General features: G+C 29.7%; 1 protein-coding gene across 1 annotated transcript; it reads left to right on the top strand.

The window, feature by feature from the left end:
* Positions 1 to 7,763: 7,763 nt before the first annotated feature.
* LOC100792915 (probable trehalose-phosphate phosphatase H) lies at positions 7,764 to 10,734 on the top strand. Its single transcript, XM_003543718.4, has 11 exons — positions 7,764 to 7,915; positions 8,023 to 8,299; positions 8,532 to 8,672; positions 8,800 to 8,871; positions 8,966 to 9,058; positions 9,173 to 9,229; positions 9,333 to 9,434; positions 9,581 to 9,728; positions 9,877 to 9,947; positions 10,094 to 10,186; positions 10,310 to 10,734. Exons 2-11 carry the CDS (start codon positions 8,024 to 8,026, stop codon positions 10,373 to 10,375), a joined length of 1,119 nt encoding a protein of 372 aa, XP_003543766.1. The 5' UTR covers positions 7,764 to 7,915; position 8,023; the 3' UTR covers positions 10,376 to 10,734.
* The last annotated feature ends 6,139 nt before the right edge of the window (positions 10,735 to 16,873 follow it).

Here is a 16,873-nt window from a genome sequence, read left to right as displayed (position 1 = left end):
TCTTATCAAATATGTTTTGTAGTTTTTAATTTCTTTTTATTCTAAAATCAGAAAATAATTTTAAAAAAACAGAAGAAAAATTATTTACTGTTTTTTTTATGACAATCGATAACCAATTATTTCGATTCTTTGGCTATTAGGCCGTCAGCATTATACATATACAACCTTACTTGTCGTGTGTAAAGTTTTCTAAAAGGCATGATAAAAAGATTGGAATATGGAAATAAGTATGAAATTTAATTTGAATGGGACTTGTGCTTTAACTTAAACCAAGAAAACTAAGGAAAACAAAATGATGCTTTATGCTAGAAGAGTATCACGATCGAGATCAAGCTTTAGGCAAATTACGACTTTATTCTATAAAACATAACTTCCATTTTCCTAAGCTAGGAACCTCTCTCATTATTTTGAAAGATACTACATATTCTGTGTGGCATGGAATGTTTTGAAGCATCAGATTCTATCCTTGACCCAAAGAGGTTCATGCATTATGGCATATCAGGCATAAAATATCAAAGGAGTTTATGGTCAATATATGCATGCCACCCATCGTGTTAGACTGGACGGCAAAAAGGGATTGGAAAGTTGCATTCAAATACGAAATTCGAATCTATGAAACCTTGGATTTCGTAAATGCAATCAAGTAATCAACTAAAAAAAATTAATTTGTAAGTGACATATTTGCCCTAATATATTATGGAATGGTATCCATTTTAATTTATTTAATACATTTTATTCATTCACTAATTACCTAATTAAAATATAAGAAAAAAACATGGACTTTATATATGTCATCTTATCTCAAATTATCATGTATGTGAAGTAATATGTAATTTTTTATGACATTATAAAACTATATTATATTATTAGTAGATACTCTTTAAACTCTTAAAATGTATCATATATATTGTAAAACATTTTATACATTAAATCATAAATTTAAAATTTCCTGTTTCCAATATATATATATATATATATATTAATAAGAGAACTTTTATAGTACCTCCAACTAGTACTATGATATTGTTTTTTTTTTACTGCATGATATTTAGTTTATATCATAACATTAAAATGATTTAATTTTAATCATTCAGTATAATCAAGACGCAAAAGTTAATATTTAACCTTGTCACTTTCACATTAAAAAAAAAAAAAAACTCATACTAGAAGTATCTCACCTCTGTCTTGTCTATTTATTTATCCATAAACATATATACACATGTATGCGTTTATATGTGTACATATAAATGTAAAATAAAAAGGTATAATGACTAAAGTTTTATCATTGCACATTCTCAATTAATTGTTGTGTAGTAGTAATGTATCATTAAATACTGGTCAACATTTATAAGTTAAATGAGATTTATTTAATAATAGTACCAATATTATGAGAACTAATACGGTTACACACATGGAAAATTTTTTGTTAGAGCAACAAAGTTAAGTCATACTCTAATTTTATTAACTTTTTTTAGGCAATTTGTTTAACTTAATAATGCACAAGTTTTTTTTTTTTTACAACAAATAATGTACAGGTTCATAATGTATATAGATAAAAAAAAATGAGGTGCTATATATAGTATAAATAACACCATTAAAGGTATTGTGAAACACAACCATAATAACAAAAATTCTAGTTGTACTCTGACGTCTCTCACAGTTAACATTATTTTCAGACGTGCTCCAACAAAAACATAGACCTATAATAATTCATACATACATTATGTTTAACTAATTAAATTAAATTCTCTCATTAATTATATGTAAATAATTAAAATTAAATATTATGAGATTACTTTAAAAAAAAAGTCATATATCTTTAAGAAAACTTTAAAAAAATTACGTTACTTTTTAAAAATATCATATGAATTTATATATTTTAATATCAATCATTCATGTTAATATATAATCATTAATATTTATTTCACTCGGTCTCATGCAAAAATACTTTATAACTAGAATCTAGAAATAGGGTTAATATCTTCTTTATTAGTGACGTATTCATTAGATGAGGTCTTAAATATAAAAAAAAATATATTTAATTTGCTTTTTAAAAATACTATAACAAAAATTTAAAAGTAATAGATGGATGAGATATATATTTAACGAACATTCTCATGTTAAAACTCAATGGAGAGAATCCCTTCCCCTATAAATGCTTCCTATTTCCTATATATATTCTCTACAGTAAAATTATGTCATTATTTGAAAGGAAAAAAAATCTGAGATGAAATGCGAAAGCATGCAATACCCTAAAAAAAGCACCATAGACAGAAAGAGAAGTTCATGACCAATGGAATCAGGAATCAAGTATCAAGGATTAAGGCTGAAAGTGGCCCAACTGCAATAAGGCCACGGTGAATACACGTGCCCATATTACTACTCTCTTGGCTTTTAAGGGTCCCATACCAACCAATCAAATCAATCCCATCATTTTCCCACCAATTCATCTGTTTTTTTTATTTTTTTCCCTCAAATATTTATATTTTTATAAGAAAATATTTAGATAAGTTAAATTTGGAAGACTTATTAGAATCAAAATAAACTCCAAAGTTTAATAAACATTTATAAAAATATTTATAAATTATTCACTGAAAAGATTTCTATCAAAATGAAACTCAATGTCTTTATGAGATATGATTTTTTTTTTTTTATCGAGTGGACCGATATTAGTTTGCCCTAAATATTTATATGCTGACAAGAAAAAAGGGGCGCGGAAGGGGGGGCAACTGGGAGAAATTTACACATAAGAACCCAGTCACGTACTAGGGAAAAAGCACCCTAGTTGCTAAAATTCCTTTGTCGTTTCCACACCCTCTTGTTACCTATTTTTTCTATTTCTTAATTTTCCTTTGGAAGCAACAGAGAAACTAGCTTAGTCAGATTATTGACTTTTTTTTATCATTCGTTTATAACACGGACAGATATTTGATTCCAAAACGACCCGAAAAGTCCACCGTCTATGCAATATCATAAGCAGTTATGGCAGTTTGGTTCACCTAAATTATGTGTCCATGTTCATATTCTGCTAACCTGGTATGTTCCCTAGCTAATGACTTCCATGGAATTCGAAACCCACGTAAAACCAGTTCTAGAATGTATCATCATCAGGAATACGAATAATATATATGCTTCAATGACCCATGTTCGGTGTCCCCCTATTTTTTTTATATAAATTTTAAAAATATCCCCCTAATTAATCAAAGGCTATTTTCAAGAGAAAGTGTGCCTTTTTCTAAGGATCTGCACGTGAAATACCATTACTTTTTCAAAGATTTGATATTTTTTTTCATGAGCAAAATAATTTCAAAGTTTTTTTTCGTGTAAAATAGCAATAATGACGTTTGAATTTATGACCTTCTTTTAACTACTTAAATCCCTTCATCACGTTAATCTTAATTATACAGTATATACGATTTTGAATATTTTATAAAATGAATCGTGCATATTAGTTTTTAAAAGATGAAAATTACTTTTTAAGTACTAAAAATAAAACATTGGTAAATTTAGTCTTTTTTAATAATAAATTGATATAAAAAAGATTAAATTAATTTTCTTTTTATTTCTCAGGAATAAAAATGACAATTTTCAGTTTTTATAGATTAATGTAATCAACTTTGCATCTAACAAAAATAGTATTATATTGTTCAAGAATCTAAGGATATGCATAGCTTTTTTAACATATATTAACTCCTTTTGACATTACCTTGTTTAGTTTTTATAAAAGAAAATTGTTATCATCATAAAACAAACAAGAATAACACCCAATGTTTCAAATTCATATAGTTTCTGTTCACATTGTGGTTGCTTGAAAGCATCTCCAAGGCCACCAGTTTTGAGTTTTGACTGAACATGGATCATGAGTTTGTAGATATGAAAAGAACAAGACAAAATAAGTATATAGAACTATATTTTTTTCTTCTAATTTTGTATAAATTGATATAGAAACCATTTAATTTTTCAACGAAAGGGGAAAATAAGGATGATTAGATGAAATTTTAGTGTAAGTGTGTGATAATTAAAATTTGACCAGAGTTAATTAGGAGAAAATTCTCAAGGACCCGATTATGCAACAGAGACATGATAAGAGATTTATGAGATTAATTAAGGAAAAATGGTTGGATGTTCAAATTCCCAAAGAATTATAGCAAATGCAAAAGGACTTTGGGTCGGTTGGCTTATTCCATATACTTTTATTAATGAGATACAATGCTTTTGACAAAGAGTCACAGTTAGGAAGGTTAGGTCCAGATTTCGAATATTATATGAATTTGAACGGACAAATTAATTAAATCAATATTCAATGTACCAAAAAAAGAAAGAATTGCATAATAATTCTAAAAGATTAATTGCTAATTCAGATCAAGAAAAGAAAATGACTAGTTGTTATTTATTTTATCTTCTAGAAAGAGGCATTAGTTAATTATAGGTTTAGAAATAAATTTAGGGCGAGTTTGAAATTTGATAAATACATAAATTCATTCTTCCTAATAATAGTATATTTTTGGATTTTATTTTAATGTGACATTTTTTACCAAAAAAATTGTAAAACTTGTAAATGCACGTAGAATACTTAATATGTAACACTTAAAAAATTATCAATCAAAAAATATGTCTAAGATGGTCAAGTTAAGACAAAGTAAATAGAAGGTTGTGACATGTAAATGGGATGAAAGAGACTTATCATTGTCATGTAATAAGGAACTTTATTTTTAACAACGCTTTTTTAATTCGAGTCTTGGATTAACAAAAAATAGAGATTAGGAAAAAAAATGTTTCTTTTCAAGTGATTTAATCACTTCAATTAAACCAAAATGGTTTTAAAACATAGTATATTTCAGATAAAAAAAATAGAACTTAATTCAATATATCTGTGTGCCTACTATTATTATATCAATTAATATGAACAATGAAAGCATGTAATGTAGCGACTAGACTCTGTATTATTTCTTGCAAAAAAAAATTCGTACTTTATATACTATTTTGTTTGGGCATTAAAAAGAGTGTGCTGACAAGTATTTTTCTTTTACTTTACAACACAAAAGAGTGGTCTAGATACAATTAATAAAGGAAAAATGTAAACGTATAGTCCATTTTGGATACAATATAATAAAAGAAAAATGTAATTGTATCCTCCATTTTAGGTATATTAGAATGGAAAGAAAAGAGAGAAAGAGATAAAGTAATAAACATGATAAATGATATATATGAAATGAAGTGAGACATCGACAGAAAATAGGATGGAAAACAAATTAATGAGAAAGAAAGTAAGGTGAAAAGGAGCGAGATAAAGAGAAAGTAGTGAATGTATTTTAATAAGAACTGTACAATAAAATAACGGGAATGCAACATTACTATTCTTTGATTTTCAATGTGAAGAAGTTTCTTGAAGTTTACACATGTATTGTCCTTCTAAAAGAAAAGAAAAAAAAAAGTCAAAATACAGCCAACATACTAAAATTAAATTTTAAATGCTTAAAATTACAAGTTGATTAAAATTAGATAATTATTTACAAGTTGTATATTTTATATATTCTAATTTCAGTCATTTACGATAAGATTAAAAATTTGCTGTACAAATACAATAATTTCTCGAAGAGGAAGAAATGTACTACTATATGTCAAGTTTCAAATCTACCTAAACATATTAAACTTATCAAATAATTAACTATGTCCCGTAGGTCGATATCATATATACACTTTACCTCCCTAATTTATTAGTCTCGTATAATTATTTTTAGATAATTATTTTCAATAAAGTTTAACTTAAATAAAGAAAGGAAGTTTGCAATTTATAAAATTAATCAAGGTTTAATTTACACATAAGTGCATTTAACCCAAAACCTATGTTTCATTACTGAGATATATTTATAAATGTACTATAAGTACTTTAAGGAAACTATTTAGGGTTTTGTCTTTTGCCTAATTAAGATAGACCGTACAGTGAAGAATTAGAGATCGATGAAGTGTAAAAACCGAAAAGGGGTGAAATACATTGTAGAAAATCAAACTCACACACCACAGTTCCTTTTCATGTCTTACAATTATTCTCAATCCTCCTACATGTCATTATTAGTCACGCACAAGATAAATCTTTTGTTTCTTACACTTTTAATCGCACATAATTAAAGCTCCAGGGAATAGCTTTTTCCCATTAAATATGTACTTCTTGGCGCCTAATATAGGAGAAATTATTACGCACGCGTCTTAAAGTTATTGTAAAGCAACTAACTACTAAATTTTGGATTGACAAATGAAATGTAATTGTATAAAGAGCATTAGCCAACTATACTAAATTTTGATTTAACGTATAAAAATTATACAACGTGCATGAAAAATTATGATGGAAGAGGGAAGAGGGATGAGTGAAAGAAAACAAAGAAAGAGGGAGAAAAGCAATTATTTTGTGCCGCTGGTTTTAAAGTTTACTGTATAGCTAGTGTAATCAAGTTAGGTTGGAGCAGCTTGTTTTTCAGTGAAACTATACAAGGGGCGAGTGCATAACCTATGCTATGATTCTGTTTCTTAGTACCTACGTTCTGAATTATAAATGTTACAACATAAAAAGGTACCGAAGAAAATTTGAAACTGTTGATTCTGTCACCCAAAATATTAAAAAAAATGGGAAAAGAATAAGTGGTTACAATTGAACATTTTGGAAGTTTGAACACCTTTCGTGAGAGAGTTAGAAAAGGTCATTTTGGGAGAGAAGGGGAGGAAGGGAAATAAAAATGAGGCAACAAATGCATGCCTAAAATATGTGTTAAGCATGGTAATTATGGCATTGTTCCTTTAGGTAATGGAGAATTAAAAATTAAAAAAAAGAGGTTCTTTGATGTTTTCTTATAATGAACTCTTCCCTTTAAATAACATTTAAGAATAACAAGTTGTAAAATAACCATAAAATGGAAAATAGTGCTTTGCTCCAATATCTAAAAGAATCTGAATAAAATCTTGTATTATCCATTTACATGGGATTATTTTCCTCCTTCGGTTGATACTCTGAGTCAGTGGTTATTTATTTTAAAGAAAACTCGCTGATTAATGCATAAAGAGATTAATTTTCTATTTTATTTTTCACAAACATAATTTTTCAAAAGCAAGTTGTATTTGAAGCACCTCAGAAATATTAAATGTTAGAGATTCAATCTTTGAATTTCTAATAAGAGAGGGGGTTAACTACATATTTAGTGTTTGATAGTAATTTGAGAAAAATATATTTAGTTTTGATAGCACTTAAAAAACCCCTAGAAGAAATAAGAAGAAAGAAACAGACACTTTTCTTAACAAATATTTGAATCTTAATTTACTATTTTTTTATTAAAAAAATTACTATATCATGGTAAAGTAACCATAAACTAACTCTTCTATTACTCAATAGTGTTGGTCACAGAGTAATATATCCTTAAAACCATTCTTTACTTTTATTCAAAAAAATAATAATCCTAAAAGCAAGGTGCTATTAAACTTAATAGAATATGATAAAGCAAGTTAGTGGCAAAATGGTTATGAAACAAAATTATCAGTAAAAGTTCCTCATTATTGTGAAAACTCCTACTCCTCAAAGAAAAGAAGAAGAAAAAAAAAAAACCTTGGAAAAGGAGGTTTCTGAGCGATTACTATGTGGTCCCTCCTACTTTCTTATTTAGTATAGTTGCCGAAAAGAGGTGATAATTTCGTCGGTTTATGCCCGTGTAACCGAAGTTTATAAATTGACCACACACACACACCCTCGCTTCTTATACATGACTTGAACCCACCAACGAGTAGAAAACGAGTCCATTTTTTATTTCCTTTTTTTTTTCTTTATTCAAACCCTTTTTTCTCCCCTATAAATTCCACGTTGAGCAAAGGAAGCATCCATCCAAATACACCCATAACCATCCCTCTCTGTTCTCTTCTCTGCCTTCTCTGTGTATAACCCCGTGACCCTTCTTCTCATTTCTCATTCTCTTTTCTTTCTCACAAGAGTTATTATTATTATTGTTATAACTATTGTTACTATTACTAAACTTGGTGTAGAATGACGAACCGTAATGTGAATAACACCCTTGTGGAGTTGGCAATGTCGATTTCAAACACAAGTGCTCTACCTAGAGCTACGGTGCCTGGAATAATGGCCTTGCTTGGTGGGGTTTTGGGCCTACCCCAGAAGAAGCTCTTAATGAAAACTTTGGAAGATGGAAGTGTTAATAAAGGAGGGACCAAAGTTATTAACACATGGATTGATTCAATGAGAGCCTCTTCTCCCACACGAGTCAAATCCACACAAAACCAAGACCCAACAAGTCCTTGGACAGTAAGCACTAAATTCTTTTTTTTTTATTAAGTAAATATTAATTATTAATTATTTTAGTAGAAAAAATTAGTTTATGAGTTTTTTCTTTATTTTTTTATCATTAAATCAATGTTATAAGATTGCACCAAAGTCTTGTTTTATTACAACAACCCAGGTGTAGTGATTGAAACCCTTTTATCTTTTGGGGTTGTTGTTATGTGTGACTTGACCTCTGTTCGGTGTTGTGTTGCAGCTTTACCACCCTTCGGCACTGAGCATGTTTGATCAGATTGTATGTGAGTCCAAAGGAAAGCAGATTGTGACTTTTCTTGACTATGATGGAACTCTCTCCCCAATTGTTGCAGATCCAGATAAAGCATACATGAGTAAAAAGGTTCACCTTTTATTCTCTCTTTGTTTGTTTTTTTTTTCACTCCAATTTTTCAATTGATATATATAAGAATAATAAGTGAAATGGAATTGATTTTTCCCTTTTGTAATTTCCATTGATAATAAATCAGATGAGGACCACATTGAAGGACTTAGCAAGGCATTTCCCCACTGCCATCGTGAGTGGAAGGTGCCTGGACAAGGTACATTTTTTATTATTATTTTTTAAATCAAAACTGAAAAAACATAATGTTTTTGTCAGAACTAATTTGTTTTTTCAAAAAAAAAAAATTGCAGGTGTATAACTTTGTAAGATTGGCAGAACTGTACTATGCTGGGAGCCATGGAATGGACATCAAGGGACCAACAAATAAGCGAAGTACTAAGAAGGTAAGAAAAAGTTTTCCATAGCCAAATTAATGAAACCAAGATTTCTTATCATGGTGTGCTTCCTTCCTAATCATAGATTCCTATTTATTTTTGTTTTGTTTTCTTTTCTTTCAGGAAAATGAACAAGTGCTCTTCCAACCCGCTAGTGAATTCTTGCCCATGATCAATGAGGTTCGTTAATTAATTCTTCTCCGTGCTCATCATTTTTCTCAACACATATATTTACGCACGATTTTAACTGTGCCTCGTTATCATTGTTCTATTATGGGGTCAGGTGTACAACATCTTGGTGGAAAAAACAAAGTCTGTCCCTGGGGCTAAGGTAGAAAATAACAAGTTTTGCTTGTCCGTGCACTTTCGCTGTGTTGACGAAAAGGTACCAACATTCAACAAAATAGTTAATTTAATATAGCTCCCACACCACTTGCACACGCACGAGACACGTTAATTAATTAATTGACGACTAATATTGTTTTATTATATCTAATTATTTTTGTTATTTTACTTGTGTTTTACTTATAGAGTTGGGTGTCATTGGCTGAACAAGTGAGCTTCGTGCTCAACGAGTACCCAAAACTTAAGCTAACTCAAGGGAGAAAAGTGCTTGAGATTCGACCAACCATAAAATGGGACAAGGGCAAGGCTCTTGAATTCTTGCTAGAGTCACTGGGTAAGTGTTCATGCATATATAAATAGCCTTCTTTTTTTTTTTTTATAAAAGAAATAAATTAAGGTGGTGTTGGTAATGGTACGTGTCTCATGAGCTACATATATGATATATGTCCTAACTTTTATCTTTTATTTTTTTTAATTTTCAGGATATGCTAATTCTGATAATGTATTTCCAATCTATATTGGGGATGATCGAACTGATGAAGATGCTTTTAAGGTAATTAACAAATGCCGACCACCACGATTGCTAGCTTGTTAATTTTATTATTATTATGTTAGTATATTCCACGTATATTACTATTAATTTGCTGGTGTTATTATTATTGTTCTAACTTATTGATTTATTGGATATGATATAATCAGGTTTTACGGAGGAGGGGTCATGGGGTTGGGATTCTAGTTTCTAAAATTCCAAAAGAAACTGATGCTTCCTACACTTTGCAAGATCCAACAGAGGTAAGATCAATCTTTTAAATGTCTAACGTTATTAAAATCAAGCATTATTAAGTACATCTTTTTCATATGTTAACGATGAATCTGAGGTGTATATGAACTAAATCATTTTTTTTTTGTTCACAGGTTGGGCAGTTTTTGAGGCATTTGGTGGAGTGGAAAAGAACGAGTTCCCAATACCACAAGTTGTAGATTCTTAGATGAATTCAGGGAAATTGACACCAGCCCATAATTTGGTCAAGGGGTGGTTCCAATTATATCCCTTTTCTTGTTCGAAATAGGAAATAGTGTGTTCCATAATTTAAAGTTTTAGGGAGGAACAAAGTTGAAATAGCTAGCTAGGTTCTCTCTCTATTTTCTTTTTCTAATGTAATCTATTCCATCACACGTTTGCATGCGCATGCGGATAGTGAAAGAATTGATGTTTTATGCCGCAATTGCGAGTGGCGCGTCAACCTTCTTGCTCTGAATTGTACTTGTCGTACGTGTGGACAATGTGGTATTGAAAATGAAAATCACCAACAACTTCAACTTCAAAAGGTGATTTAGACCATCACAAGAGTGCAAAACGACTTTGTACCAAAATTAAAAAAAAATGCAAAATGATTCAATTTATAACCTGTTCGCATTACCTGTTTTCACCGCAAACGGCGTTTCTTGAAAGAAAAAAAATGATTCCCTTTGACTATGAAGGCAAATTATGAATGTTACATCAATTAAATTAAAACTCTAACCTAATTTGTTGTTTGAAGATGTTACGTGAATAAAATTGAGAGGATGGATGGAGGCAATAAATATGTAAAAGTAGTACACTACATGAAATTGAATAGATAAATTATATAAATAATTTACAACTTTAGAAATATAAATAAGAAATGAGTATATGAAATGCTGTACGGTAAAGTTACTTTGTAAAAAAACAATAGTGAAGATAAAAGAAGTTCACGCGCGTATCTTATTTATTTTAAAGAATAATTACTATCCCTTTCATGAGAGAAATCTAAAAACAATAACTTCTTATATTAATTAAAGCAAACATGATCGAACTCTTTTGATTATTTGTTTAAGCAATGCACTGATATTGCTACTTTGAATACGTCCCTCAACAAAGGAATAATAAATTTTGGATTTAAATTATATATTTGAATGCTTGTTCTAGTTAACCAAACAAAATAAAATGTAGACCCATTATACATATATGTGATCAACATTACGGTTATAGTGATTATTTTGTCAAATTTTATATTCTGATCTCGATCTTGGAATAGATTTAAGATCGTTGATAAGGGTTCGTGACCAACAACAATACAACATATGATATGGCATAAATATTTATAACTCTAGAAACTTATAGATAGTAGTGTTCTCGGGTTCCTTTAAATATTATACTAAAGAACTAAAGATTTATTAGTCCCGCAGCCAATTAAGTGAAGGTGAACACTAGAGAAAAATTATTTAAAGAAACGAAAACCATGTGAAATTAATCTTGAACTTGGTGTCTCAACCCTCATTTCCACAATCTGAGCCAGATAAATCTTTCACACAAGAGTAGCGACAGCTGTATATAACAATACAGTTGTCAAGATACCCCTTGTCATGCAGGTGAAATAGAAGTTCACTGGTTGAGAAGTACACGCGTGTTGAAAATGTATTGACATTTGGATTTATCCTGAAAAGAAATGTTAATAATTGGGAAGATTTGTCCTTTTGGGAAGACATGCCACACTGACACAAATGTGGGTGGCTAATTGAGTTGGAAAATCTTAATTCTATTCATTGTGTATTTTTTGAGTTTGTAGTATTTTTAATAATATATAAATTTATGTGAACAATATACTATAGTATATAATAGTTACAACAATAGTAAGGTTGGTTTCGCATGCAAGCATATATATCCTTATCATCATGACTCACGAGTCATGTGTAGGAAATATCAAGGATTAGGAATAGCCTCAAAATTCAACTGTGACTAAAAATCCACGTTGTTGTGTATACACAGAAAGCGATGTGGATCATGCTTTGCATTACTTCTTAATGACCAATTGTAATAATTGTTCAAAAGGTATAAAAAAAATTCAAATCATAGGTGGGACGTGGGAGCATAGATACTATAACAAGCTGGCCAGAAAACCGTGATGATGGCCACCTTTGGTTAGCAATTATTCATGTTTCTATTTGGCCACATTTTCCTTACTCCATTTGTGCACATTTTGCATTACTAAACAAGTTACACCTAATATTCTCAAAGAAGTAACCCTATGCTAAAAAACTCAAGTCCCACCATTGAATCACACTAAGCCCTGACAATCACTTCCATTATTGCCAACCACCCTATTCCCTTAAGGTCAAGGTTCTAAGCGTGAAATGTGAGTTGGTCACGCCATTACCAAACAAAGGGTAAGCCATTAATTTTGAAGAAGATATGTGACAATTATAGTCTCAGTCTCAGTCTCACAGTACATAAACCTGCTTGGTCCTGTACCTCCCAACTTGTATACAGGGCATCTATATTCACCCTTTTGTCAGACAAAGTTGGAAAAAGACACAAGCACAATGGTTAAATTACGTAATTTTAATAAGTCTTAATAAGATGCTACAAACTCTAAATCTGACTCAGATAGACATATATATTATTATGATCCTCACTATATATTTTAAGACTTCTTCAGATAAAGATAAACGGAGTAAGATCTGGGATAAAAAAAACTAATTAAAAGAAGCACTTTGATTGATCTTGGTGATCCTAATTAATTCCTAACATACCCTAAAATTTAACTATTGATAGCCCCATCCTTGTTTAATTGGCCTAAACCGAGAAGTATAATTGCTAAAGAAATGTTATGTTAGCCATTAATTGGGCACCCTGATTTGATTTGACAGAACCAACCTCGATCAAATATCATTAGAGTGGTATCTGAAAATAGTACTAATATTTTAAACAATGTGTGAGAGATCTGATTTCTAGTTTAATGTCTTTGTTTTCAAAGAGGTTAGGTGCGTGAAAGGGAAATCCACTAATTGGTGAATCTTATAAATGGTTGAGGAGGAGTTGGAATCCACTCAAAGTGCTTGATTTGAAGAAGACACGAGTCATGATGGGGACACCAAACATGTTTCCAAGCCTTGGAACCTTGCCATTCATTTTCATACGTGTAAAGAAACGTTGCCACTAGATTCAGTTTCATCATTGGTGCGTTAAATTAAAATATGCCAAAGCTTAGAAGCTCCTATTATTGGTAGAAAATGGGCATTCCTTAACACATTTAACCGAACCCCTTTGTAACTATGTTATTATACCAAAATCAAACAGCTTTGCAGTTTGCACTCATGAATATTTCAATCATTTCTGTGAGAGAAAATATATGCAAATATTAGTACTTCGTTACATGCTTTTTCCCTATTATGGGTGATAATCGAGGCAATTCAGAATATCTGAGTGCCTTTTAGTTGTGACCTTTTTGCTCCCAATAGACCACACCTGAGAAATAAAAAAAAAAGGAGAAAAGAAAAGGACCTTTCATGGTATTATTGCCAATTAAAATACATTTCACATTATGATTTGTAACCCAAAAAACTACATTTGTATATTCATAAGCTAAATTATCAAAACACATCTTGTGGGTATTTTTCTAAACCCTTCACATTTCCCATCATATAATACACTCATGCGACCTCAAGAACTTTTGTTCTGGTTTATTTATTAGTCAAGTACCGTTGTGTGCTTTAATAATTAAGTTAGCTAGCAAGCTACAAGGCATATGGTTCTCTGTAATGCATTATTTGCCATTGCCATAGAGATACTCAATAATGGATCTCCATAGACCTGTCTGCTCTATGAGGAAGGACATCGATCCAATGGTCCCCACATGAAGAGTGAGCATATTTAGGTGTTCATCATATGATATGTATACCCGCAATTGGGTATGTAATTGTGTCGAATATTTAAACTAGTGTGTTGATCGATTGATGAGATTGTTTCAACTTAATTATTATACAATTACACTAAATACTCATAAATAATTTTGTCTATTGTAGTCATATTCTACTCAAATATGATAATTTATTTTCAATAAAAAATATTTATGGTTTATAAGAAAAAATAAACTATATATATTATTCACTCAGAATAATCTTACTTGAATCAAGTAGAATTATCATGTGTTGTCCGAAAAAAAATGTACAATTATTTTGAGAACAAAGTTTTTCTTATTCATATTTATACGGTTGCATACACAAAGCATGGTTAGAATCCACCTATTAAACGAGAATATAGTTGTTCTGTATAAGTAGTAGTAATATGTCAATCATTCTCTCTAGAACAATAATGAACGAATCAATAAATAGCCTTTATTAAAAAAACATGGTGAGAATATATTAGCACTATACTCCAGTCAAAAAATATATATTAGTACTATTACATTTATAAATTTTGTACTTTTAGTTAACTTTGCACCGTGTCAATTGATAGTGAGTTGTTGGTTACGGCTAGCATTGAATATTTGGATTGTGTACACTTATGAATAGTTGTTGCGGTTTGAGGGAGCAAATAGTGGTTGTTTTGAGTTTGATAAAAGGGGTTATAAGTTATGTCTTGTATCTAGCCCTTCAGTGCATGGTACGTCAAAAAGAAAGGTAGTATAAACGAGAAAAGTGAATATTAGATAAAAATTAAAAGATGGATATAATAAAAACAAATATATGAGTGAGTGAGTGAGCATTATGTAACCTTTCGGCTACCGTGCATCCAGTCAGTTCTAATGGGACAGATGTTGCCATAACGAGCAAGCAGTTCGCTTTGGTGACTATGCAATGCCAAAGAAAATGCTTCAATGGGTTGGCACCTTACCTTTCCATACCTAGAACTTGTAACTTTTCATGAGAAATGGACTGCATGAAGAATGCCGTTCTGATACCATTTCATTTTTTAATTGTGTGGAGGGATATTCCTTAATCTATAGTTGGAGAGATTAATTATTTTTGGGGCAGAGAAATCATCAAGAGTCCTTTATTATAAAACATTTTTTTATTCGTGGAGTTAAAACTCGATCTTTATTTTTATTTTTTTACACTATGAGTTGTAACTGAGTTGGTTCAGTTTTTTTACACATTACTTGAACTTGAAATTATTAAAAATAAGATATTTTCATAAATGCTAACCCTTTTCACATAATCAAAATTAAACTTCTGTCATATGTTTTACCAGCTTATATTACTAGTCACTTCAACTACACTTGAGTGTGAACTTGAAATTACATATTAGTTAAATTAAAACAATCATGCATAATTAATCTAATTACTCTCTATTTGTCGTAACAAGAATTGTGACCAACGACTAATAAAAAAACTTGATGGATAAAAAATGTGGAATATTCATTCCTGAGGTTTATTTTGGAAAAGTATTGGAAAGTTCCTTTTAAAGGAAAATAGTTTCAAAACAAAAATACATGTACAAAATATATTAACACCCTGCAACGTTGGTTCTAAAATGATTATATCTAATTAAAGGTGCAAAATTACATTAACTTTAAAAATATTTTAATTCTCAATAAAGAAAACAATGAAAATTTTTTGAATATTTTGTTTATTTATTTATGGAACACAAACAAATTTTATTATTTTGAATCTGAAAAAAAAAGTTATGAAAATATGTTTAGATTTAATAGAGAACTTAGAGTTACGCAATTCTTTTGATAAAAAAAACTGCAGTATATATATATTTATGTATTGTAGAATTTTAATTATATTTGGTGAGTGTATCAAGTTGAGTGTTATATATCATTCTCAAGGATCAAAGAATAATTGACACAACAAGAGAAGTTTACAATAAGAATCCAAAAGAAAATATTTGAATTTCATTTGTTGAAAGAAAAAAATAAGTTAAATTACAGAACGTATCGAAGAATTGTTTTTGAATTTTTTTTTTCTTTTATCTCAAAGCACAAAGGGTGCAAAATAAATTTTTTAATGCAATTAATGAAGTTTTTTTTTTTTTTATCTATTTCACTCATAAATTGGGTTAGATTTTTAATTATATGTATGAAAAAGACTGTTAGAAGAAATAATATTTATTTTGGTGACCTCTCTCAAAGGAATTAGCCATTGTTGGTTGGGAGGTACTTTGATGTAAAAAAAAAAAAAAAAGTAACCCATGAATTATTGAAATGGAGTTAATTTAAATTTGTTCTCTAATTCACTATACGGATTTACTAATTTATTTAAATCATTAATTTTTTAGGTAAATAAATGTTTTTTCTTGATTAAAAGCCTTAATTCCTTATCTGAAATTAAAGAAAAACAAGCTTGAAGGTAAAGAATCCTTAAGGGTAAGGGAACTAGGTGTTCACTAACTATTCTTAACTTAAAAGAATCATGAGGTTGAATATTCAATTTTGAGAATGTTAGATCCTAATTCTGTTCGATTCGAACCTAAAAATAATAATAAAAAAATGAAAAAAAAATAAAAAAAAAGAAGAAAAGAAAACAAAAAAAATAAAGAAAAGAGAACAAAAAAAGTATTAAGAAAAATAAAGAAAAAAAAACAAAAAGGAACAATAAAAAAAAGAAGCAAAGAGAGAGAGAGAAGAAAACTGGAAAAAAAAAATGGGTGATTTATTGGGCTCTTGAGGAGAGCTCATTGGTCAAGAAAGGGGGTACAATGCATAAAATAGGAAAGGAGGAAAGTTTGTGTAA

Source organism: Glycine max, chromosome 13 (assembly GCF_000004515.6).
Source record: "Glycine max cultivar Williams 82 chromosome 13, Glycine_max_v4.0, whole genome shotgun sequence".
Taxonomy (NCBI): domain Eukaryota; kingdom Viridiplantae; phylum Streptophyta; class Magnoliopsida; order Fabales; family Fabaceae; genus Glycine; species Glycine max.
This window is presented reverse-complemented; position numbering and strand designations above follow the sequence as displayed.